General features: G+C 25.2%; 1 protein-coding gene across 1 annotated transcript; it reads right to left on the bottom strand.

Annotated features, from left to right (window-relative positions):
* Positions 1 to 1986: 1986 nt before the first annotated feature.
* Positions 1987 to 27824, bottom strand: LOC100210040 (calbindin-32). The gene is made up of 13 exons (XM_065801252.1): positions 27699 to 27824; positions 23587 to 23644; positions 23174 to 23381; positions 16879 to 16940; positions 16152 to 16232; positions 11202 to 11285; positions 10663 to 10719; positions 10146 to 10223; positions 8194 to 8249; positions 8039 to 8078; positions 6824 to 6871; positions 2921 to 3001; positions 1987 to 2101 (listed from the first exon to the last, which is right to left on the bottom strand). The coding sequence occupies exons 3-13, from the start codon at positions 23268 to 23270 to the stop codon at positions 1991 to 1993; spliced, it is 795 nt and encodes a 264-aa protein (XP_065657324.1). The 5' UTR covers positions 23271 to 23381; positions 23587 to 23644; positions 27699 to 27824; the 3' UTR covers positions 1987 to 1990.
* Between the last annotated feature and the right edge of the window lie 167 nt (positions 27825 to 27991).

Raw genomic sequence — 27991 nt, forward strand, 5'->3', positions numbered from 1 at the left:
TGGTTCTGAGCCAAAACTCTAACCATTGCGCCACGACTACTAAATTGAGAAACTGTATTGTAATGCAGGGTCCATTTCAGTAAGGAGATCTTTAGTGCCTTTTTTTATTTAAAACGTTTTAGTAAAAATATTTTTTTTTAGTTTATTTAGTAAGAACAGATACGCTGATAAATTTTTCAACGATTTTGTAGCGTAATGTTTAGAGTGTAAACTTTGTATAGTGATGATCTGATGGTAAGTGGTTTGATCCCGAAGGAGCTTTTAAAAAACCATTATTACTTTTTAGCTTCTTCAAGTTCTTAAAAGCAAAAATAAAAAATATTTAGGCTTGTGTTCCTTAAAGAATAGTTAAATATATTAAATTTCTCTTCCTTAAAAGTTCAATAAATTTGTAAACAATGTTTTGTACTAACTTTAATTTTATATTTCTAAGAATAAATTTATATTACTAAAATATATCAAGCGTATGAAAATTTTAACCTAAAATACAAACTCAAGCCCAAACAAACTTTGGTTTTATAATACTAAGAATAAACTTATATTACTAAACTATATTAAAAGCGTAAAATTTTCAAAGCAAAGCGCTAACTCTACCCCTAACATAAGAATTCTTTAATATAAAATTTAAAATCTTGTTTTAAAAATAAAATAAAATAATAGTATTAAAAATACGAGCTTTACTTTTAAAAAAATTTTAATTGATTTCAAACCAAGGTGAAAAACCAAAGATATTTAAGTAACTTCAAATCAAGGTAAGGTCGTTACAATTTACTAAGACAAAATCATATTTAATTTGGTAAAAAGAAACTTAAGACCAAACATTTTTTGCGTGTTTACTTTTACTATGCATAAAATTCATTATAATGTATTGAAATTTTTTTACTAATAATACTATTGTTACTATTGTTATTATGAATATTAAATCCAATGATTATTGTAATTTTAGATGGACTGTTCTTGGAGATGCATCTGGATTTGTACAAAGCGAAAATTATTTAAAAAATTATGCATAAAAGTAATATTAAAGTATGTTGAGAGTATTACTTACAACAGAGCAATCGTAAATGCTAAACTGTTTAAAGTATTTATTAAACAGTGATCCTCAATTTAACTACTGAGTTATTTTTACCCTCTTGTTAACGCAACTTAAAATAAACTCTATCAGAAAAAAAATTAGTGAATATTTTGCAGAAATTACCTGTACAAAGTTTATTCTTTTTTTATTTTTTTGTTGTGTGTGCGTGGCTATTAAGGTTATAACTTCTCCGCACAAGAAAAAGACTTTTTAGTCTAGTAATTAAGGTCCTCTTAAAAGACCTAACGGTCTTGTCACAGGGGACTGCGAAAAACATTCTTCTTTACCGATGTTGCAAATATGTCGAGAGCTGGCATCTGCGGTATGAGTGTAGTGGTAAAAGTGAGATGTTCGGGGTTCAATCCACGCCACGTCATGAAAGTACCGCGCCTTAACCTGTTTCTCCACACAGCGACTTTATTTGTCGAGACTCATGCGTCGAATTTAAAACTTTGAGAGAGGATTGTAACTAGAAAAAAAACCTTTTCTAAGGCATAGTTTCTATTTTATTGAAATTATTACATTTAAATTTAATTTAAAACTATGTTCAGAACCACAAAATAAAAAAAATAAAAATGCCGAATTTAATAAATTACAACTAAAAGTATAAAAACATGTGTACTAAAATTTCAAAATTAAATATATAATGTTAATATATAATATTAGTAATTATATATATATATATATATATATATATATATATATATATATATATATATATATATATATATATATATATATATATTTTTTACATTTGTGCGTAATATTTATAATATGTAATATTAAATATATAAGATGAAATATGAACTATGAAACCCTTTTACAATATCAGATCACCCAATAAACATTCGACATTTTTCGGAGTAAAAGCTATAAATTAAGTTAGTAAATTTTCAGAAGTGATTAAATAGTTTTTCATTTAAACAACAATTTCAATTCTTCCTTTGACACTTTCCCATCATTGTCTTCGTCGATGCATTCCATAATTATTTTTTGGTACGACTCTAAATCTTTAGTGGATGTACTCTAAAATACATGCAGATACTTTGAAACAAGACAAGCTTGGTATACTTAAAAATGTTAGCATATTAACACATGAAAAAGTTAGGATGTAGTAGAAAGTTAGGATGCAGTAGAAAGTTAGAATGCAGTAGAAAATGAGAATGAAGTAAAAAGTTAGGATGTACTAGAATAAATGCAATTTTTGTAAAGATTTTTTCTCTTAGAAAAAGCAAATAATTTTGCCCATATACTATTCCTTATGTAATGTGTATTTACAGTTAACTACCATTCACACTAGGAACGAAACATAAAAACGGAAATATAAAAAATAGTACTTTATATTTTATGTACTTTAAATTAACAATTGATTTAAAAAGATTTTTTACATATGCGTCTATAGTTATTGTATATGCGTTCAACAACTCGCTCAAATCATTCGCCATCACTTCACTAACCAATCCATATAGCCAAGAGCTTTTCATTGCTTACACACATTACTTACACACATTACTTAGAACTGGTATTGTAAAAATATTGTAATGAGAAAAAAATTGTTTTAAAATTAAAAAAAAAAAATTAACAAAATAAGTTTATTTTTGCGACCTGATTACCAATATATGAATTCTAATACAGATCAATAATCAATTTAGCAAGATTTGAATTTTAATTAAGATCATTTATTTCTTGTCACTTCAAAATTTTTATATTTATAATGTTGCTATTTATTTTACTTAACTATTTACTGTTTAATAAAACTATTTATAAATATAAATAGACAAAACATTTACTGCAATATATAAAAATATATATACAAATAATTTGTAGAAAAAACTTATGCAATACCTTGATAATGTCTGATTTCGAAGCCATTAAGTCTCTAATAAACCCAAGAAGTTCTGTTCCCTCTACATAACCATTTCCATCCTGAATAATAAATTATTTAAAGAAATCTTTAACAAACAATCTCAAGAAGCTGAAATACAAAACTAGAAAATTCTACTTTTCAAACAAATGATAAAGCTAATGCTGGATGAGAAGTTGTGCAGTTAAATTAAAAACCTTTCGCACTTAAGTTAAATGTTTTGACAGCACATATATTACACAAAAGCAAAGTGATAATTTATTGACAGTAAAAAATCTTTAACCGCAAAATATATTTGTTTGTTTAAATTTATTACCAAACAAGTTGCTCAACTACCAGAGACATGGTGGGGATCGAACTTGGAACATCTTTCTTATGAACCAAGCGCTCTACCACTACACCACTACCGTGTACTTACCCTCCTACTTAACCATCTAGAACATGACATAATTTATGGACGACCCCTTAAGCAACTTCATTATTTATTGTAAATAATTGAGCATTGATTGAAACGGAAAAACACAAAGATTTACTTTGATGATGACGTTAGTCAAAAGTTTCCATTTCTTAAAAACTATGTTCAAATTATTATAAATAGAAACGTCAAGGTTCAAACTTATCATATTCTTTTAACTCTTAAAGAAACACACTAGCTTTTCAATATGAGCATGTTTTGTCAACTATAAAACTTAATGAATCTCAACTTTGCATCACAACATATGAGTTTGAAGCTACCATAAAAAAATTTGATTTGCTTTAGATTCTGTAAAAGAAAGGTTGTTAGCTATTTTCAAGCATTAAAATTGGAAACAACAAAATTTTGTTTTGTATAGAACTGCGAAAGTCTGATGTTTGTTCTGAAATTTTAGACCTTTATTGAAACACTAACTAACAAATTGGTAACAATGGTAGAAACCAGATAAAAAGAACAACAATTCTATTTAAAACGCTGAAATGTTTGGAAATGGAAAAGTGGTTTGGTAAGGAATTTATTATTCACATTATGGTTATGTGAAAAATATTCAAAATGCATGCTAGTATCAAATAAAAACAACCTAAATAATTTAAAAAAAGCCTTACCAACTCCTTAAACACATCATTAATTAATTCCTTAAACACATTAACTCCTTAAACACATTAACTGCTGCTAATATTCTGCTCAATTATGCTTTGAACTTCAAGTGTATTTTAATCAACCTCAAGCTGTGCACTATGTACAAAACTAAAAATTTTTTTCACTACAGCAAAAAAAAAAATCTTTCACTGTTGCATCTGACTGTCTATATCACATAAAAACTTCATCATTCTTAAAGTTGGATGGGTTATTGATATGATGTTTATATTTTTTATTTCACAAACAGAACTTGCTTTTGAATATACACAACATCAGGGATGCGGTGTCTCAAAAAGATTCTGAATCCCTGATATGGTATATTTTCAAAAGACTCCTTCTTTAAATCTATTTTTTTCATCAAACTTAATGACTTGAAACATTTTGTTTTTTTAGCACAGAGTCTATGCCGCCATTATACATTAGAACTCTGGGTTCAAAATTTTATTGTTCTTCTAACGTAAGTTTTTTTACAAAAGTAGTCCATAGTTTTTTTATATTTTTGAAACGCATTTTATAACATTCAAATCTGGAGAGACTATGTCTTCCTGCAACACATAAATGAAAATCATTTTCTTGTAGCCATCTTATGCACTGATCAGCATGGTCAGCCATTTTTTAAAGACTTTCTTTAGAACTATGTTTATACACATAAGTAAAAAAATCTTTGATTTCGAAACTATATTCGTTGTTGTGTAAGTACTTTCAATCAACTTTAAACAAAGTTAAAATGACCCAAAGCACCTAAAAAATGATCAGGAAAAAAAACAACAACTGAAAAATGATCAAAAAAATTGCCACAGATGTAAAAAGTGTGCTGAACTAAAGACTAAATTATTGTTTTTTATTAATAAAGGACACGTAATAGTTTTAATCAAAATATAAAAAAAAAAGACAACAAAATTTTGTTGGGTTCAAGATGTCTCTTCAAATGTCTAATTAAATACCCCAAATCTTGATATGGATTATTTGAATACATTTTAATTACACTTATTAAACTAATTTTTTATGAATTATTAGCTCACTGTTATTATTTGTTGCAGAGATATAAGCTGATTTTGGAGGAAAATTCTTGTTAAACATCACATAGTAACATAAGGTAACCATGTGAGGTAACCAAGTGAGGTAACTTATGTTAAGCGAATAGTATCAAAATATCATGTTTATTTTGCAAAGCACTTCTTTTTCAATAATTTTTAATTTCTTTAATTTTGGTAATTAGAATTGGTTTAAAAACTTCCTGTTAAAAGTTTCAATACTGATTTGCAGAAATCCAACTAAAAAGTTAAAATATTTCTTTACTTTGTTTCTCTGCGTAACGTAAGTTATAAATAAGTGAATTTTTGATAACGTTGTTGGATGTGTATCGAAAGTTAAAAATTCTAATACATTTATATACATTTGGGTACTTTGGTAATTCTTATTTGAGCATTTTAGGCTCTGACAGGTATTTAAATACCTTTATTTCATTTCTTAAGTGTTGAAAAAGCTTACCCATAAAAACCCAAATAAAAAACCTTTTGTTTTTCCATGAAATAAAAGAATATTTGAGGCAAATTATCTGCAAAACGCGCTAAGCCACAAAAAAAAAAAAAAAAAAAAAAAAAAAAAATTTTTGTTAATTCACATTCTACATCAGGGTGGCCACATAAAATTTTCATATAAAAAGAGGATAATAAAGGATTTTAGAGGAGATTTTGCATTTAAATTAGAGTATTTTTTTCAAAAAACAACAAAATTTTGAATAAAAACAAAGGATTCTAGAGGATTTTTTTTTATAGGTTTAATGTCCTTGTTTCCACATATTTGTGGGTTGGAAAGGGGTCAATAATGTCATTTTTGCTCATTTTAAACGTTAACTAGTTTTGCAGACCAGAAATTTTGAACATTATACTACCATCAAGAAATAAAAAAATAAAAAAGAGGAGTTAAAGAGAAGATTTGATCAAATTTTTTTAGAGGATAATAGAGGATTTTAGGAGAGGTTTTTGAAAAAAGGGGACTTTAGAAGAGTTTTTGCCCTCTATTTACTGAAATCTATCATCTATTTTAATATTGAATCAATTAAAAAATTTTCGGTTCTAAAAATAGACAAAGAAAATATCAATATCTGTTGATGTGCAACTAAGAGTAGTTTAACTTTTGGTTGTTTTCATAAAATCAGACTTGAACTTGACGTGTTTGCAAATGGGCTCTTCACATAAAGCATACATTAGTTTGTAACTAATATAAATATATATTAAATGATTAATAGAAACTATTAATATAAAAAATTGGTATAACAATTAGTATGATTTTGATTTTTATATAGTAATCAGACATGTGTATAATACCTAAAGAAGAAACACCAAATATTTTAGTTTAGATTTTAATAACTTAAAATAAATAGAAGAAAAAAAAAAAATGTTGGCAACTAAAAGATTAAATAAATTGTATTTTTTTATAAGAATTCGATATAAAAGTATTTTCAATATTTAGGATTTAGTATTTTAACATTACTACAACTTAGCCTACAGTTAACTACAGCTACAACTAATAACTTTTTTTTTTTTGTAGTAATACATTACTACAGCTGCAAAACAAACATAAAAAAGATTTTAAAAGATTCCCAATTAACATAATATGACTTTTAGATTACAGTTAATTTAAGTGCTTTGTATTTTTTCAAGGCAGATCAGGTAGATCTTTGATTATATTTTTTAATATTGATAATAGAATAGACACAATCAACAAGAAGAAAACCAAGTCAAGTAAATAAAATTAAATAAAAAACCTGATCATAGTGAGTAAAGATTTTTTCAAACTCATCCATGCTGACTTCCTATAAAATAATTAAAAACAACATAAAATAAAAAAGCCAAAACAACCATCTTCATTATAAAACGACATATTTGTGCATACTAAATAAAAAGTAGACAGTATTGTTTTACTATTTTCATGAAATTGTGATGAGTTTTTTTGTAGAAAAACGATTACTACTTTAGAAACACTTCAAAATTGTAAAAGTTAAAATTTTATTAGTTATTATGTATACTATATATAGGTATTGTTTGTTGATATTGTTTAAAGATTCTGTAACCTGGTTTTATTAACCAAAACAAAAGCAAGAAATTACATGAAAATTTATGTCAGATATCAGAATTAAAAACATTCTTCGGATATAGTTTAATATATTTGAAAAATGTTTCAAAAACAGTTTAATATCTTTATCAAAATGATTTTTCTCCTTTTTTGTTTGTATGTCTTTCTTTTTTTATTATATATGTACATGATATTTAAGACATATTACAAACAAACAGAATAATCACAAAGAAAACTTTAAACTCTTAAACTAAGAACTCTTTAAAGAATTTAAAGAATTTTTTTTGTGCTAAAATTAATGTTTTGTTATTTTTTTTACATTTAATTTAATTTTTTAAAGCAAAGACTTTCCGTTTCTTTTTTCTGTTTAGTTTGGTGACAAAAAAGTAGTTGATGTTTGAAAAAGTACTTGGTAGCAAATAAATAGTGTGGTTATAAATAAAGCTAGGAATTGTTTTTGACTGGATTGCAAAGAAGTATTTTTTGTCATTTTTTTAAATATACATATTGGGTACAATAATAATACAGTGTGGTTCGATCCGCACCATGCCCCTGGTAGTACTTGTAACCACAATTAAATAAGCCTTTTTGACAGTAGTGACCTTTGCAGCCTTGGCAAGGAGAATTAACATTAAAAAATATATACATTATATTATATACACATTATATTACATAAATATTTAACATAATACATAATTTTAATGTAACATTTTTTTATTAATTAGTTATTTTTTTAATAGTTTAATTACAATGCAAGGAGCATTATTTTTACAAAATCACTAAACATTTATGTTATGTCTACAACAACATCATCCATTGTAATAAAAATACTTTGCATGAAATTAAAAAATGTCAATAACTATAATTTTTTTTATTTTTGGCTTTCATATTGGAATTTTATATTTACCTCAAAATTCTTCAAGAAGTTTTCTTCAACACTAATTATCCTGAAAATAATTAAATTTTAATTAAAATGTTATGTTAGACTTTTAAAAATACAACAGACAAACTATAACTTTCATGATATTAAGTGGATACTCCCAACTACTAATAAATAATTACTTTGCAAGTTCATTTAATTCAATCTTGCCATCATTATTTGAATCAAACAGTTCGATCTGAAAAACATTTAAAAAAATCAGTAACACCCATATCAAAACCTTCAAAATTTTATAATATGATAAACTTTCTTTTAAAAAATAAATGGTAATGCAATAAGCTATTTTTTTTATACAACTTTATTTTTATGCATTTATTTATAATAATTTTTATATTTTTATACAATATTTATAATAATTTAAAACTATTTTCTTTTTTTTTATAGCAAACTATAGACTGCAAAAAAAAAAAAGAATATATTTCCTAAACCCAAACATGAGCCGTAAAAAGAGTCAGATTTGTATGATGAAAATTAATGTATTTAATGTAAATATATAAAAGTTATTTAAAAAAGCAACTAAAACTATATAAAGCCAATAAAATCTGTTAATATTTATTATATGAAACTACTTTAATGATACTGATATTCAGAATTTTTTAAATTATATTTAGATATTCAGAATTTTTTAAATTATATTTAGATATTCAGAATTTTTTAAATTATATTTAGATATTCAGAATTTTTTAAATTATATTTAGATATTCAGAATTTTTTAAATTATATTTATATATTCAGAATTTTTTAAATTAAATTTAGATATTCAGAATTTTTTACGCTTTTTATAACTAACTTTTATTTTCTATAATTTCTTCATATAATTAATTGTATGTAAGAACAATGGTCTTACATGCATTTAATAATACTTTTATTACACTCTCAAATGTACTAATTTTAAAATGGCATTTGTCTTCTGCCCAATATTGACAGACTAAGCTATAAAAATGTTTACATCTTGCATTAGTTCATATTGCAGTAGATACAAATGCAAAAAGCATTCCCAGCAATTGAAGCTTTCCTACTGCATTGGCATTGTTTATATATTAAAAACAGGTTTTCCATATAAAAATTAAAAGAACAGATAAATAATAAAAGATAAATAAAAACCTTTCTAAATAATATTTAAACTAGTTTTAATGAAATAATAAGAGTCAAAATTCTCATTTTATCATCATCAATAACAAAAAACATTTAAAATAGTTTAATTTATGAAACATAAATTTGTTTGTATTCTTGTATTAATCTAGCAAAAAGAAATGTTATATTTAAGGCACTTTAATTTATGAAAAATTTCAATTAACAAAAACACCTCCTCAACTGTGTAACTGTTTAAACAGTTGACAAGCTTCTGCTGTAAACAATTTCAGACTTCAACAAGTTTTCAATTATTTTTTATAGTCGATTTTCAAAAATAATAATTTTTACTGATGTCAAATTCCTAAACTACTCATTAACTCATTAAACTATTCATTAACTCATTAAAACATTAACCTAAACTACTCATTACTCAAGTGAAAATTTTTTATTTATCTATGCTAATAAATTATTATTTATTTATGCTAATTGACTTTCTGAAAAACAGAGAGTATAAAAGATTTTACTTCGAAAAGAGTACATCTGATACCTATATATATTTTATATATATATATATATATATATATATATATATATATATATATATATATATATATATATATATATATATATATATATATATATATATATGTATATATATGTATATATATATATATATATATATATATATATGTATATATATGTATATATATATATATATATATATATATATATATATATATATATATATATATATATATATATATATATATATATATATATATATATATATATATATATATATATATGTAAACATATATATATATAAAATTTAAGACTATAAAAATAAAAGTGTATAAGTTTTTAAATAATATATAAGCTTCATAAACTGCAATTTAGAATTATTGTTGTCATTACAATTTTGTCATGTAGCAATCTAATTCAATACAACATTAAACATTTATCATCAATAAAATAAAAAAAATCTAAAAAAATGACAAACCATAGCCTCAGCATAATCATTAATACGTTGTGGAGAAACATTTTCATTTTGCTTACTCAATAGATCATGAAGAAATCCCTTTTGATAAATAAGTAATAAAGATACATACAAACATATCATAAATTATGTCTATACTAAGAAAAAATTACAAATTTATTTAGATCTATCTGTGCAATAATGTAGTGTCTTTTCAAACATTTTCAATAACATTTTAGGTGATTGTCTATTATCCTATATAAACAGAAATGTATAAAAAAATTGCATAAAAAAAAGCTTATAAATAAGTTATTAAAAATTAAAAGAAAACAAAAGTTATTAGAATAGATGGACTGTAAATCTAAATCAAAAGGTCTACTAGAAATAAAACATTGAAAAACTTACATTAAAAATCTAATTCATATTGATTAAAGTGTAATTTTATACACTAATATATTATATTAACTACCAATGGTACAAATATAGATACTTTACATTTTAATAATACTATATAGAAGGTGCACACAAAGTAAGTCTTTACATTTAATTCACTTCTTTCTAAAAATCCACTTCTGTCAGTATCATAATGGTACCAAAGCTACAATAAATAAAAATTAAAAAATTGATTTTTATTTAATGCAAATGAATAAGATAGCATAAATAAATTTATCAAGAGGATAAATAATAAATTTACTTATCTTAAACTTTACTTTTACAATACGTTGATTTCAATAAAATTTTGACCCACTCGTTTTCTATAAGATGAGTGGGTCAAATTTTTCATATTTTCTCACTACTACAATGGCATAACCATAGATTATGATCAAAATTAAATTTATAAATAAAAAATAAATAAAAAATTTAGGGATTGGGGTAAAGAAGAGGAGGGTAAACAATTTTTAACACATAAGGCGCATGAATTAATTCATTTGTTTCATGAGTTAATTGAGAATGCATTGATTAGAAATAAATTAACTGTAAACTAATTAATTAAGAATGAATTAATTGAATCATTTAAAATAAAAAACTTTTTGTCTTTATTTTTTCATTTCCAAAAAATTTAAAACAAGGAATTTTTACCTTTAAAAAATCTGCAATGTGAAGTTTGTGTGACTCACGAAATTGAAGAAGAAAATTTTCATCTGTAGGCAAAACCTTCACCAACTGAAAGAAAAATTATTTAAATATTATATATTGTTATCGGTATTTTGGAAGCAACTTAAAATTAATAATGCGATGGCAAAAACATTATATTGATTTGATAATTTTACAAGAATTTATTGTTATGATTGTTTAAGGCAAGAAGTTATGATTGTTTAAGGCAAGATACCATAAGACATGGCAATAGGGGTAATCTCTTCTCCCTCTACATTTCCTTTGATATTTCAGAAAGATTTTTTGTCATCTTATGTATATAACACAGCATGTTGTTTCAAAACTGATACAAATTAAGGAGGCTTTTTAATGAGTAAATCTTAATGAGAAATAATAGTGATATAAAATTTTAAAAGGCCATTTATAATGGTTGTCACTAATGGTCCACTAAGTAACTGATCAGCAAAACTCCAAATATTTGGGTTAGTTATATTAGGTTCCATGCCTAATCGGACAGTTAATACCAATATATGATGTAATTTCATAGTTACAATGAGTATAAAGACAGTATAAGACTAATATTTAAGAAAAATAAACTAAAAAATTTTCATGGCTTTTGGGCTTGCCTGCTCACAAACCATTAACCCTAAAAATTGTCTATCCCCTTTCTTACTACATTATTTAGACTCACTGAATCAAATAAACCTAAAAACCTTTTAGCGTAACTGTGTTCAAAGAATTCTCTTTGCACACAGTTAGCTACTGCTTGATGCTGAAGTCAATGGCATTGCCCCCAGAAGCCTCTGCCTGGTCCCTGAACACTTATTTCTGGAACTAGTTAGCAGTCTTTCACAGGAAGGCGTGCGATTGCACACAATTATATGACCACGCAAAAAATAATTTGTTTTAACGATTTGACCACTGGTTTTGACATATTGTCAAAATTTAAAAATGCGTTACAAAAACTTACTTAAACTTATTTAAAAAAAAAAACTTTAAAAAAAAACTTATTTAATTGTAACGGCTTTCTAAAACATTTGTCTTTTATTTTTTAACACAAATTTTGTTTATCTTTCAAATGTATTAACTTTAACTATTCTTATATTAAAATTTGTTAAAAAGACTTTCGTTGTGGAAGAATGTCATCGTTTATAAAAACAAAACAATTTTTTGTTTTAAATAACATTTATTATAAAAAATGCACATTTAAACAATTTATATATTATAAATTAAAAAAATATATACAACTGCCAATTATACTTTAAAAAAAAACCATTATCAGTAAATTGTTTCTTTAAACCTTTAGCCTTAAAGAAACAATTAAAGCCTTTTGCTAATATAAAAACATTTGTTTAAAGTTTTGATGTAATTTATTTTACTTAAGGTATAATTCAGAACATTTTTCATTCAGGGCATTTTTAAAATGTTTTTTGAAATAGCCGCGGTCAAATCGTCAAAGCAAAATGTAATTTGCCTGGTCAAATAAAGACATGTGATCACACATCTATCCTTTATTGATTGAATATTAATACCTTGCACTGTGATAGCTTAGGCAAAAGCAAGTGTTTTATATTCCTGCTTTTTGAGTCATTGATTTATGATGCCGAGGTCATGCTCAGAGCTAGTCTTGCCAATGCTGCATTTGTTGCTAAAGTAGTAATTTAATTATAATATAAGTGAGTGATATCTTTAGCAAAATCCAGAAGAGATTTATCATGATTCCAAGACAAGATTCAAGCACATTGGAGATTATATCGAAGACCTTGATCAGATTTGTCTAGCAAGATCTTGTAATAACAATTCCATGCTGATTGTTGTCATACAGGTTGTGGTCAATCATATTCTTGAGCATAGTTTCACAAATTAGGCACTCTATTATCTTGCAGGGAACAGAGGTAAGTAAAATTGGATGATAGATTGCAATGATAGGTTGCTGGCAATTTCCTGCAACCTTTCTTAAAAATAGGCATAATGTTGGTTTACTTTCAGTAAGCAGTAACAGCACCAGTAGTGAGAGAAATTTTGTGAATCAGAAAAAAAAGCATGAAGCTTTTGAGAAGATTTCAAGATAGAATCTATGGTGGTTTACGGATGGAATACACGATGGTTTGTTTTTGTTTGGAGAAACCGAGCTTGACAGCGGTTTGAAAGAAGGTGTTTTCATTTATGTTAAAAATCTCATCTGTGGGTGGCTGGATAATAGGAGGATCACCAGGAAGACACTTGCTATATGCAGAATTGAACTGTTTGTTTAGCAAAATGCGCATCTGTGTTCCGCCAGATGTATGAATATATAATAAATATATAAATATGATTTTTATAACAAATATTTACTTTTTTAAAAACTATTATATATATATATATATATATATATATATATATATATATATATATATATATATATATATATATATATGCATGATCACCTGGTAAATGCAAATCACCATATCATTGATGTGGTGATTTGCATATTGTAAATGAAAGCATATTGATTCAATATGCTTTCATTTACAGACTTAAGTAATTATCTGTTTACAACATACTTTTCAAGTGCTTAAATAAAAACCAACTTTAGTAGAAATATTAGGGGTAAATATAGGGGGGAACATTTCTCCTAAGCAGACAAATAACAAAATCGCTACGCTTCTATTAATATATATTTTTTGCAACCGTTCCATCATCGTGTTTTTTTTTAATAGCATCGTCGATAAATTACTTTATTTTAATTATAAAATTAGAAGATTATCTTTATTTTTATGTGGTGATTTTCATGGAAATTTAACAGCTACTTTGATTTTTGGTTTAACATAAGACCCCAGGGAACACTTGTGATCTTTTTTTTATTACAACTAAATTTAAAATTGCATATTTTATAGATTAATAAAAGATCTTGTAATAAAATAAAACAAAACAAATTTCAATTATAAATGAATACTTTCTCTTAAGGGGTGACTCTAGGAATGAAGGGGGAATTCTTAAAAAGTACCAACTGCTTTTTCATAAAAAAAAAAATCCTCAAAATTAAAAATCACCTGACTGAAATGTCTTAAATGCTAGACTAACCATCTATATTCCTTAAAAAATATTTTGTTCTTATTGTTATTATTATTAAGAATATCATTTTATTATTATTTTTTCTTTATTTAATTATCCATGAATAAAACTTTTACAGGGTACATTTGATTGATTAATTGTTACATAAAAAATACAACACCATTTCCATAAATGAAATTGAAATGGTTTCAAAACATAAACAGCTAAAGTTATCAAATTTCTTTTGGATTTGCACTCAACACCCAGTGTTACATTCAAACATTATTTGTGGAGACTTAACTTTATAAGTGAGCAAATGAAGAAAAAAGTATTTTGCTACACTCAGAAATATCCCAGTCTGCTCAGTATCCTAACTGATGAAAGCACAAACTCATTTGGGAAAGCTTGCTTAATTATATATCTTTGTTGTGCATTTGATGATTTTCAAACTAACACATTTGTAGAGTTGAATGCAGTTAATTCTGCAGAAATTGTAACTCACATCCTAAACTTTTTTAATCAACATGGAGTTTTGGATTCCTATTTAAATAACAATTGACTAGAATTTTGCAGTGACGATGCCTCCGTTATGACTAGATCAAATAAAAACCACAATCTTTCTTGGGTAGTTGTAAACGATAAAGTTAAAGCATGCGCTGCGGTTAATTGTTTTAAGTGTTTTATTGATACTCTTTATGCTTTGTACATCACTCTGTCTTCATAAAAGAAGAAAGAGCTTTCTGCAGCAGTTGCTATGGAAGTTTGTCTTTTTAAGATTGAGTAAGTTCTTATTGCACGGTGGGTTGCCTCATTATTTTGAACTGTAAAGGCCGTGAACTTTGCACAAAAATTCACAAGTTTAAAGCTTTACATTTGCATTTCATTAATGCTTCAACTGATTCAACACAGGACTCAAAGGAGAGAGCCAAATTTAAAAGCCTTGCACAGAAACTTGTAAGCCTGTTATTTCTTAAAAACCTAGCATTAATATTTGATGTATAGGAAGAAATCAAATCAACTTTAGAAGTTATACAAAGCAAAAATGTTACACTCGCAATAGCAATTCACGTTATCAATTAATTGCTTTTGCGAGTATAATAATATATGTAAATATATAATATATAATATATATATACATATATATATATATATATATATATATATATATATATATATATATATATATATATATATACATTTCTGAAGTCAAACTGGCCCTTCAAAATGGTATTTTCCAAGGTAAAAAATCAAAACACCTTTAATTTATCAAATTAAAAGCCACATTCTATCAGAAGCTAATAAGTTTTAAGTCACGCATAGAATCTTGTTGATGTTGATAAAAAGTGCATCTTAACCCAATAAGTGCAATGCTTTTAACAAGAGCCAACAACACCGGGGGAGGGGGGATCAAGGGCACATGCCCCACCCCCTTTTTTTTTTCTTTTTTTTAAAGAACCTTTTTCTTTTTTTGTAAGAAAATTCTACATATAAAAGACTTTTTTTAAGAATTAACAATTGTGTCCTCCTCCCCCCATTTTGAAACCCATGTCGTCGGCCCTGTAAACTCTATTCATGGCCAAGATATAATCAAAATAAAATACAAATTTCCCAAGATTTTTCGGAAACTTTGCTGAAAGCATAATGCATTTTTCTGCATGATAATTTTTCTTTAACAAAACAGGAGTTTCGTGACTTTTGAAATAAAACGAAGTTCAAGTAATTTCTTTGTTTAATTAACTTGATTCAAACAAAAAAGGGGCTACTAATGATACAATAACCCATCTATCTAGCTTTTCTTCTTTTATTATTTTAATTTATATTATGTTTGTTTTTTACAACTAATTTTTCTTTAAATTTGCAGATAAAAAAATGAAGAAAAACACTAAAGTTTTTAAATAATACCTCCTTCATCGAAATTTTTCCATCAAAGTTCTCATCATATTTTTTTAATAAATTTTCTTTGAACTCTTTTAAATCCTTTTCCTAAAAAAGAAAAAAAAAATACATATATATACATATATGTATATATGTATATATATATATATATATATATATATATATATATATATATATATATATATATATATATATATAAATATATATAAAGTAATAAAAAACAGTATATACATATATACTGCATACAGTATATTGCATTGCTTATTTTGTAGAGTGTTTATGTGTTTTGTTTGTACTGTCGTGTATTTTTTTGTGTGGATTTGTTGCTTATTATATTTGTTGTTAATATTCAACTGATTTTTTTTGTTGTTGTTGTTGTTGTTTACTATCTTTATCATTACTTTGTAATAATATAATTTATAATAATAATAATAACTTAAACTATAATAATATAATATAATATAATAATAACTAAAAACTATATTAATAATAAATATAATAATTTATAATAATAATAATAAACATTGTAATAATATAATAATTTGTTTGTTTTTTGCTGTTATTTTATTCAAGTGTCACTCCTGTGTCAAATTTTAAATGATTAGTCTAATGATAGTCTAATCATTAGAGTGAGGCCATACCTGATATTGTAAAACTATAAATAAGTTTATAATTTTTTTGATTTTATGGTTGAATAAATGATTTCTGTAAAGGAAACAAAAAAAAAACCTACGTTATCTCCACAAATTTCTTTAAGAAAACTATCAAGCTCGCCAGCTTCAATAAAACCATTTCCTATAAAGAAAAAAAAAAAAGAATACTTACAATATATATCAATGTTTAAAATTTGTTGGAAAATTTAACACACAAAAGCCTATGGCAGTTAATGATGTATCCACATACCCAATGTACAATATAAACACCAAATAATATAAAAATAATACAAAAATGTTTTGACATCATCATCACAAAAAACTAGATAAGTTGCAAATCATTGGTTCATCAGCACCTTAAGTAAAATACCTTTTTCTTTTAACAGGGAGAACTTAAAAAGGAAAAAAAAATTAAACTTAAAAAAAATGAAAAAGACTTGATGACTTGTAATATTGCAGTAATAAAAAACAAAAGAAGATAAGATGATGTAAAATTATTTAAGATTTAGAAGTAAAATGAATACAATTTTACATTCCCTTTCCTTCCCCGATTGAAAACAATTATTGAAAGTACTTAATTATTATTGTCAATATTAATTAAGTATTTTCAATATATATTCAATAATATATATTGAAAGTACTTAATTATTCGATATATATTCAATAATTTATTAAATATATATCGAATCGATACCGAATATATGTCGAAATCGAATGTATATCAAATTAACTTAATTATTATCGAAGTTAAAGTGCAGTAAAAGATGTAATATTTCTATTATTATTTGCTCTTTATTACATTTTGAAAAAGCAATCAGTAAGGTCTCGCTATCGAGAACTGCTAAAAGTTTGCTCATTAAAATTTTATACTAATAAAAAGTTTACAAATTAAACTCAAAAAAATTACAATAAGAAATAGAACTCAAATTACAATAAGAAATAGAACTCAAGCTTTCAACCTATTAATAATAGGTATAAATAATTAAGTATAGTATTATACTTAAAAATAACAAATAATTTAGAATTAAAAACATGAAAAAATTAAAAAATATAAAAAAAAAAGTTTAATTTATAGTAAAAAAGTAAAATATAAAAAAAAAGTTTAATTTATAAAGAAGCATCATACAGTCATAAGCTATATTTTCCACAAGTTTAATTTAAATATTATAGCGTCTGTATTATATTTTGTTGACGACGACATAAGTCCTTTAAATGATCAGGACTGTAAATTATGAAAAGACGAACAATATTAAAGTGATAAATTTTTTGCGCTATCATAAAATATAAATGTTTGTAGCAAAAAACCCAGACCAAAGATTTTTTTTTTTTTAAAACTTCACAATCGCTTTTCCAAATTTGAATAAGATTTTAAATAAATACGTTGCTCAGGTGAAACATCATAGTTTAATAATGCGATCTGTTCTGATTGTTTATTGGCAATTTTTCTTAATCATATGCTCTTTCTTGATCGGAATTCTCTTATTTTTTGTGAAAATTGATGGAGATATTGTATTTTGACAACTATATATAGTTAATATGCGTCAGAATCGATTAGAACTAGTATTTATAGTAGGTTAAGGCACTTTATCAAAAGATTTTAACTAAATTCATGTCATTGCTAATGAGGGAAAGTGATCTAAAAACTCGAAAATGCTGTTCTTTAGATTCACTATTAGGGTAGTAAAAAGGCTTTAAAAATTATATATAAAAAAAGATAAGTTTCTTTAAATATTATAAAAACCTGAATCAAAAAAAATTATTACATTTAAAGCTCTTGTTTGGACATAATACGCTGATAAAATCGTGCTGATTTCAAATAAAAGAATTCGAATAAATTGTAAATCGCTTAACTGCACCGAGTACGGACTAAATCATCTTACTGACCAATAAAACTCTTACAATACAGTTTACAAATTGCTTTGGGCTAAATTATTGTACTGATCAATACAAGTTTTATATAGAGGCAATTTTACGGAAGGGTGTTGAACCCCTCCACCCCACCCCCACCCCCCGCCCTCCCAAAGAAGGTGATTTTCAAGTCGGTTTTTAAACGAATTAAGTCGGCTAGTCGGGTAAATTTTCGTTTTGAGGACCTTTTTTTTTAAGGAGCGAGTCAGTACTTTTAGGGATTCACTCCCCTCCCCCTCCACCCCTCATTTTATTTGTAGAATCGCCTCTGGTCTTATATAACAATTTACAAAATTGTTAAAGCAAGTTTTGTAAATGCAGTGTTTAAATAAAGTTAAAAAAAAAAGATTCAAAAGAATATAGGAATATCATCTTCGTTATATCTAAACTTTTAAGAAAAATCAAAATTTTTCAGAAAAATTTGTAAAAGAAAACCTCCTCTAAATGAAATAGTAGACCGGGAAGACAGTTCTTACTCAAATTGGGCTTTTTTTAATAACTATTACAGTTTTTTAAGTAACTTTTTTTTGTCAAACTACATTAATAGAAGTATCTTTTAACATTTTCAATTTTTTTATACTTTTTGATTTTCCATGTTTAAAAAAAAAAATTTTAATGTTAGTCACGAAGACACGTTAAAAGAATGGCCTAAGTGTCCATTCTCTCTCCGGTCTTCCATAAAATATTTTCAAAAATTAGTTTGATAGGCTTATTGACGAATGTCATTGTCATTTTGTAAATTGCATTTAATTTTTTCTTTTATGGTATACAAATTATGAAAAGGATCATTTTAGTTAATAAAGCCTTGGTATTATTAAATTGAACTTTAAAATTAGTAAGGCATTCAACATGTTTCTGTTGACGATAAAGAGGTTCAAGTTTATTTTTATTAGTACTATAACTACCCCGTCGCAATGTTCGCACGGTTTATGTGACATTTAATGAGCGAAAAATAAAGTTTTAATTCTCTTTTCTTCGATTATTTTTTTTTTAAATGTTAGTTTTTATTTTTACATTGAATTTAAAAAAATGTTTTAATTTAAAAGCTTTACATTTTTTAAAACTTTCTATGAAATTACGCTTCTTTTGAGACCCAACTAGACTTTTGAGAAATATTTGGTAATATATATGGCACTTATATACATGAATATATGACTTGACAAGAGCTTTGTTCAATCAAAGTAATGTAGTTTATTTTAATGGGCCAGTTAATTTAGGGAATTTTTATTTCTGTGCGTGATTTTTTTCAATGTTTTTACATTTAGAAGCTGGGGCTTAAAGCAATATGAATACTATTATGATTATCTTAAAGAACAATTATAACAAAAATATTTTTACCTTATTTTAAAGTACCTGAATGTTTAAATATATATATTGTTTTCATTTTAATTTTTTTTTGTGTTAATGCTGCAGTAACTTGAAAAAAATACAATGATTTTCTAAACGCTATACACTAGCAAGAAGTATTTGGAGACAGCTATTTTTTATTAAAATATTATAAATATGATTGTTGATATAATATTTCACTTGAAATACTCACAAGCAATTTATTTTCATAAAAATAACTACACGAGCTCGACAAATTCGTAACTTCCGTGTCTATGCTTGAACTACATTTAAATGATTGGTATGACTCTAAGACAAATAGTGCAATCCTGTAACTTTCTAGAAATCTTTATAAAATATTATTTAATAAAAAAGGAAAGTATATTACTAAAACTTATATTTTCCGAGGAATTAAAATTTATTTATATAGTAGCGAAAATTTGCATTTTTCTGTCATTATTTTTATTCTTTGATAACATTATTAATGTATACTCTTTTTGTTTACAAAATATTTTTTGTAGATTAAATGAAAGTAAACTAGAGATTACCAGTTTTATAATTAAGAAATCAATAGACAAAACAATACGAGTTTCCGTGCGTGATTTTTTTTGAAAATGCCCTTTCTTGAGTTTTTTAATGTTATTTGGCCATTGAATTTCTCTATATACACCAATGCTATAAAATAAGACTTTTAAAACATACAGTACAATTTCACTATTTCGAATTTTCCTAATTTCGAATTAAGAGTTTTTTTGAATTATGGAGGTCTTCGAGTTTCAAAAACCTCCATAATTCGATTAAAAGTACCCGTAAAATTCCGCCGTAAGAATCAACTTTCTATAGTTCGAAAATACTTTTTATTCAAACTTTTATCTTCCCTTATAAAATTTGAGTTAAAGAAATTAAACCGTATCAGTAAAAGTTTGCCTCTTTCAAGATTTTTATATCATTTTCCGATAAGATCTTTAAACAAAACAAAAATAAATTCCACAAGAATGTTGATCAAAGTTGATATGTTATTAAAAGCGAAGTTGATATGTTATTTAAATAAGTTTTTAACAAGCGTATCAAAAACTTTGTATTTAAATATAGTAATTTTCTAACTAATTTTATTCTAAATTCTATTATATTTGATTCTATTCTATTATAAATCAAAAAATAATTCTATATAGCTAAGTTAGTATTTAATTATAGTAATTTAATAATTTTCATATGGCGATTTAAAAGTTAGTAATTAAATATCGTAATTTTCCTGCTGTTCTAAAAATATTATAATATATAAAAAAACATAAGGCGAGTTTTAATTAATTACGTTAAAAATATTTAAACGTAATTAATAAAAAGTCGCCTAACTATTTTTTTAATATATTATAATATTTTCGGAACTGCAGGAAAATTACTATAAATAGGTTTATGAATAATCTTAATAACTTTATAACGTTGAAAAATTAAAATATTCTCAATAAAATTTCTATTTCCGGAAAAATTCAGTAAAAAAGCAACACAAATTAAAAATAACTTTGTAAACACTCTGTTTCCTTATGTTAAAAACAAGTCTATAGATTTTCAAAGAAATAAGACTTTTATTTATAAAATTTATTCTTTTTAGTTTAGTCTATCGATCTATAGAAAAAGGAATAACATATTTAACAGATTTTGTATATATTTACGTCTGTTATTTAACAAATCAAACATCTGATGTACTATTTACTTTTGGCCTTTATAATAAAATCTCATAATAAACTGACAACCATTGAACAGAGCGTTTATATACCAACTTCAAGCCTTTGCTTTGCATAAGCATAAATAAAAAATTCAATTAATGTTCAAACACCCTGACAGAGGGGGTGGATTAAACGTTTTTATTTTTTTATTTTTAACCAATATACGGATATGTGAATTATTCGTATATTGGTTCAAAATTAATTTAAACACATAAGAACTTGTTACGCAACTTCTTCCCAACTATTACATAATCTTTTACACTTTTACACTCGTTATACAATCTCTCACATTCTTATATTTATCAATAATTTATCAACATATTAAGTTGCCTAACAATAAACTAAATTTAAAGTTGTTTTAATCAAAATAAGGTTTATAACAGTTGTTATTGGTCTGTTGGTTACGATCCCTACAAGGGTCGCTTTTAACACTATAATAATTACATTTAAATTATTCAATACATAGCAGTTAGCATAGCAAATGCATAAAGAAAATAATATATATACATATATATATATATATATATATATATATATATATATATATATATATATATATATATATATATATATATATATATATATATATATATAAATAAATATATATATATATACATATACATATATATATATATATATATATATATATATATATATATATATATATATATATATATACATATATATACATACACATATACATATATATATATATATATATATATATATATATATATATATATATATATATATATATATATATATATATATATATATATATATATATATATATATATATATATATATATATATATATATGCAATAAAAATAGATTGGCATAAAAAATTCCAATAGAGAAGTTAATGTAAAAGTATTAGCAACGTGTTTTTGAAACAATTAATCTACAACATGAAAATTGATAAAAAATTTATTATACGAAAGCAAAAAGGGTTTTGTCATTAGCACTGGATCAATAATTCATTTGGAATAAAATTTCATTTATAAATAGTATCTTAGAAGTAAAAAAAAAAAAAAAATTTAAATACTACTTTCATATATTTGTCATTATATATATTTTTGATATATATTGTTAAGTATTGAAATATTTTATATACTCCACTTATAACAGTAAATTAACCAAAACTGAAAAGGATGTATAATGTTTCGTCATGTAAAGCGTTTCGTATCAAATTCCTGTAAAAATTTTAATTACAAAATATTGATTTTTTACTATGTTTTACCAATAAATAATATATATATACATATATATATATATATATATATATATATATATATATATATATATATATATATATATATATATATATATATATATATATATATATATATATATTTAATCTATAAACAGATCAAAGATCTGTGAACAGATCAAGAAAGTGACAACGAATTTTCATACCATCTTTATCGAATTCGCTAAAGATTTTGACAAACTCTTCGGACGATATTTTTGTTTTTCCTTTAAATTCGGAAACAAACGGTTGCAATGCAGACATGTTATTTAAAAACCTCTAAAGTTTCTTTAAAGGATACACACAAAATTTTCCTATTTTTCTTTTCTACAAAAAAGTTGCTATCACGGCAATTGCGACGAAAGCTTTGAAGATCTAAACAAGATAATAAAATATTCCATATTTAATTTCTTTTGAAAAAGAAATCAAATATGGAAATGAATCAGAACATCTCAACAAAAGATTCCAAGATTTTATAAATAATTTATTAAAAAATAATTAATGCAACAATAAGATCTTGAGTTTTTCAAAATTGAAATTTTAAGGTTTTATATAAAAAAAGACACGAAATCTTTACCACCTTGCGTTTAGCTCCAACTGGTCATAGCCAAAATTCAAAGACTGATATAGAAGCAGCTCTAATAATAAATTTCCACTGCGCATCAATAATAAAACAATAAATAAAGTTATAAATCAATCATTAATTATACATACAAATAAAAATAGAAAATAGGCTAAATTGTATTTCAATAAAAACAAAACCTAATGTTATTTTCTGCAAAATAAAATTTATATAAACTCAAACTATACAAAAAAAAAATATATATATATATTTTACAGATGTGCTACTCGGGGGTTTCGTATCACCGTGAGTGTGTGTGCTGGTTTAGAAGCGCGCGTGTGAGTCTAATTATGTTAATTAAACCCATTTGAGGTGAGTTCAAGATATATGTTAAAAGTGAGTACAAAGTGTAGCGAAGCAGGTGAAACCGAATTATATAGCTCTATAAGAAGCGTTTCTAACGAGTTAAGTAAACGTTTAGGAAGATTTATTTTGAAGAAAGTTTTATATTCGATTGAGCAACACAAATATACCGAGATGTACTGAGATACAAATGTAAAAACAACTTTCAATTATTTACTAGAAATCAGATTTTAAATAAACATATATAATCTAAATAAACATATATAATCTACAAAGATATATGATCTAAATAAACATATATTATCTAAATATAACTTTAAAATATTTGGTCAATTAAAGTTTTAAATTATCTCAAAAACTACGCATAACATAAAAAAAACATCTAACGGATGAAAGTTAAGGAATTAGAATGTTAAGACAATGCGCATTAAAAGATTACTGGAAAGAGTTGAGTTACAAGATACACGTGCACTTTTTCTATTTTTGACTAAAGAAGTAAAAAGAAATATTTTTGCTATTTTTCTCTTAGATGCTTATAAGCTTTTCTATCTGCCATCACTTAAGTGTTGATATTTTATTAATTTATTGGACTTTCGATTACAGTTTTTCCCGTTTTTCCCTAAATCTTACTGTTCTTATTAAAACTTAACTAATGTGTCGCCTTGTCTAGTAGGGGTAAGTTAAGCAGCTTTGAAAAAAAATAAACAAAACTGAACTATCGAACACAAGGAAACAACTTTGATAAAAATTAATTTAGCGCATTATTATTTATAAACATTTTTAAAATTAATAATTTTATAATAGGGCTTTAAAGTTCAAGATAGTTGTATAAAATAATACTTTATGACACTTTCTTACTGTTAATTAATACTGTTATGACACTTTCTTACTATTTAACTTTTCACTTCTTTTACTTACGTCATTAAAGTGTATAAAATAAAAAGTTTATAAATTATACACACGCTTAATGTTGGTAAAAGTTTTATTGATGGTTCACCCAAGTATCGTACCAATCATTTATTTATTGATTTCTCAACATTACCAACACTATTGCTCAACTTACCCCGCTGGGTCAGGTTGAGCAGCTCTGCAAAATTTAGGCAATATCTTCTCAAAAACATCAACAAATATATTTTTTTCAAATTTTTAGCAAGTTGAATTATCTGTTAAATTGTAAAAAAGTTATGAAAATCTGACGCAACGTTCATGAGATCTGTTAGATTTAGTCAAAACTGATCAACTATAAAGTTACCTTCTGGATACTATTAATTGAGTTAAGCTGATCAACTGAAAGCTTTGACTTAATATAAAAAAATATATTTGAAAATTTTGATACTTGATAAGTATTGTATACTTTTATAAAAACAGATTTTTAAGTCTAATAATACTAAATTGAAAATGTTGCTTTCAGAAGCCATTACAAAATAATTGCAGTATTTATTATTTACTTAATATAATTCATAATAATTAAAATTGTGATATGGTTTTTAAACACTGTGCTTCTTTTCAAAACTGGCAAATAAAGAGTGGCAAAAAGATTCCCAGTGGTTATATTTCTGTTTCCGAACCAAGGAAACGATGTTCAATGCTGGCTCTGACCAGGTAATCGATGTTGGCCGGAAAAAGGCGTAAACATCTTTGTCACACACACGCACACACACAAACACTCACACAAAATATTAATAAAAATAAACTAGTCAATAATCAATATTTGTATAACTTGCTTTATTACCATGACTACAACAGCTTAGATGCGTTTATAATTTTTAAGCGGTGGTGGTGTAGTGGTAGAGCGCTCGCTTCATAAGTGAGAGGTTCCGAGTTCAATCCTCATCACACCCCTGGTAGTACTGCACTCAACTTAGTTCTCCGCGCAGTGGCCTTGTTTGTCAAGTTCTGTGTTTCGGAGTTATAGAGTTGAGAAAGGATTACAACCACAATTAAGTAGCCTCTTCGTCTGTAGTCTGAGTGGTCAACTCGGCCATGGGGAGGTGAATTAACATTATATATATATATATATATATATATATATATATATATATATATATATATATATATATATATATATATATATATATATATATATATATATATATATACATATATATATATGTAAATATATATAAAATGTGCTTTACAACAATTATAACAGTGTAGATGCGTTTAGTTAAATTAAGTTATATATGCTGACGCTGTAGAATGAATAATAATCCATTTTCCTGCCAGTATTCGCAGCCGTTGTGTCCGTGATAATCATTTTTAGTTAGGTTTTGTAGAAGAATCAGTAAACGACATGGTGGGCTGACTGGACTTTTTTATTGTTTTACAAGGATGCACTGCTACGCATTTCGTCGTGGCGTGCCACTAAAGTCTTGCTTTTCATTTAACTACTTATCTTACCCGCCAAGCCACTCTCCATTTGTACTGGTGATGTCAAATATACCAGCAAGTTACTTTTAAATCTTTTTGACCAGAGCACTGTATAAAGGTGTCGTGCTTAGGCATTAAATGTTTTAATCTTATCACCAGAGACTTCAATTTTATAATAGAGAAATTTAATTTTTTGATCCACAAAGACAAAATCTGCTCTTGCTATACCTCATTTTTTGCAAGATAATGGTATCTATTAATGATAATGGTATCTATTAATGATAATGGTATCTATTAATGATAATGGTATCTATTAATGATAATGGTATCTATTAATGATAATGGTATCTATTAATGATAATGGTATCTATTAATGATAATGGTATCTATTAATGATAATGGTATCTATTAATGATAATGGTATCTATTAATGATAATGGTATCAATTAATGATAATGGTATCTATTAATGATAGGAATTTTTAGAAGACTTTTGCAGTAACTATCGAACAATGCTTTTAAACATAGAATACTTTTTGTAGTTGAATGACTTTTTCAAATCTTACAAAATTATCAGCCAACTGCTAACTAGTGATTACTACCAAAAGAAACAAAAATCAGTAAAATTTTTATTGTGAAATAAAAAACACCAATATTTTGATCTTTTCTTAGTGAATTTGTCACACTTAAACTTAAATATCATAAAGATATTTAGCACAAAAGATTTTTTAAAGTCATGACTGAAAATTTAATGTTTTTTAAAACGGATTTCAGCGAAAAAGTAACATAATACTTGGATCAAGTCGCATACTACTTTTGTTGGCATTTAGTATGCACACTAGCTTTAACATGACTCTCGGTATAAAAAAATTTCAAGTTTTTTTTTCATAAAAACATTTTGTAAACGATCATACACAAAACTTCAACTACCGCAATGAGATTCTTTGTTTTTGATATATTTCAACGGCTTGCATCAAATCTTTCAAGTATTATATTTGCTGATGACACAAACTTATATCTCTCTATTAGTAATATCTATTTACTATTTTCCATGGTGAACAAAGAACTTTAAAAGTATATCTAAATGGTTTAAATGTAACAAATGTAAGCAAAAAAACATGGATTCTTTTCTACGCGCTCTCCAAAAAACTTTTTCTAACCTCTAGTCTACGAAAGTTCTTATTAACGAAATTGAAATTAAGAAAGATTGTGTTACCAAATACTTGGGTATTTGTATTGACAAGAACATCACATGAAAACATTATATTAACTATGGCTGCTCATAAATTTCAAAAAGTATTGGAATTTTATATAAGACGCGTGCTTATTTAGACAAAAAAAATTAGCTAAACTTTATTACTCTTTTATTCACAGTTATATAAACTATGGAGTTATTACCTGAGGAAGCACCGATCAAAGCAAGTTACTATGTCTTTATCGCCGTTAGAAGTATGCAATCCGTTTATTTAATTATGTGGATCAGTTCGCACATTTCTCAAAATTTTAAAAAAAAATGAAAAGCCTCGATATATATAAATTTAATGTATATAAAAATTTATCTTTTGCTTATTTGTGGAAGTATGATTTATCTCCATTAATTTTTAAAGACCTTTTTATTTTGAAACTGTTAAGCAAGTTTAACATGAGAAATAATAAGTATGTAAATTATCGTGCAGCTTATCTTTGGAACA

This window comes from Hydra vulgaris, chromosome 07, assembly GCF_038396675.1.
Source record: "Hydra vulgaris chromosome 07, alternate assembly HydraT2T_AEP".
NCBI classification, from domain to species: domain Eukaryota; kingdom Metazoa; phylum Cnidaria; class Hydrozoa; order Anthoathecata; family Hydridae; genus Hydra; species Hydra vulgaris.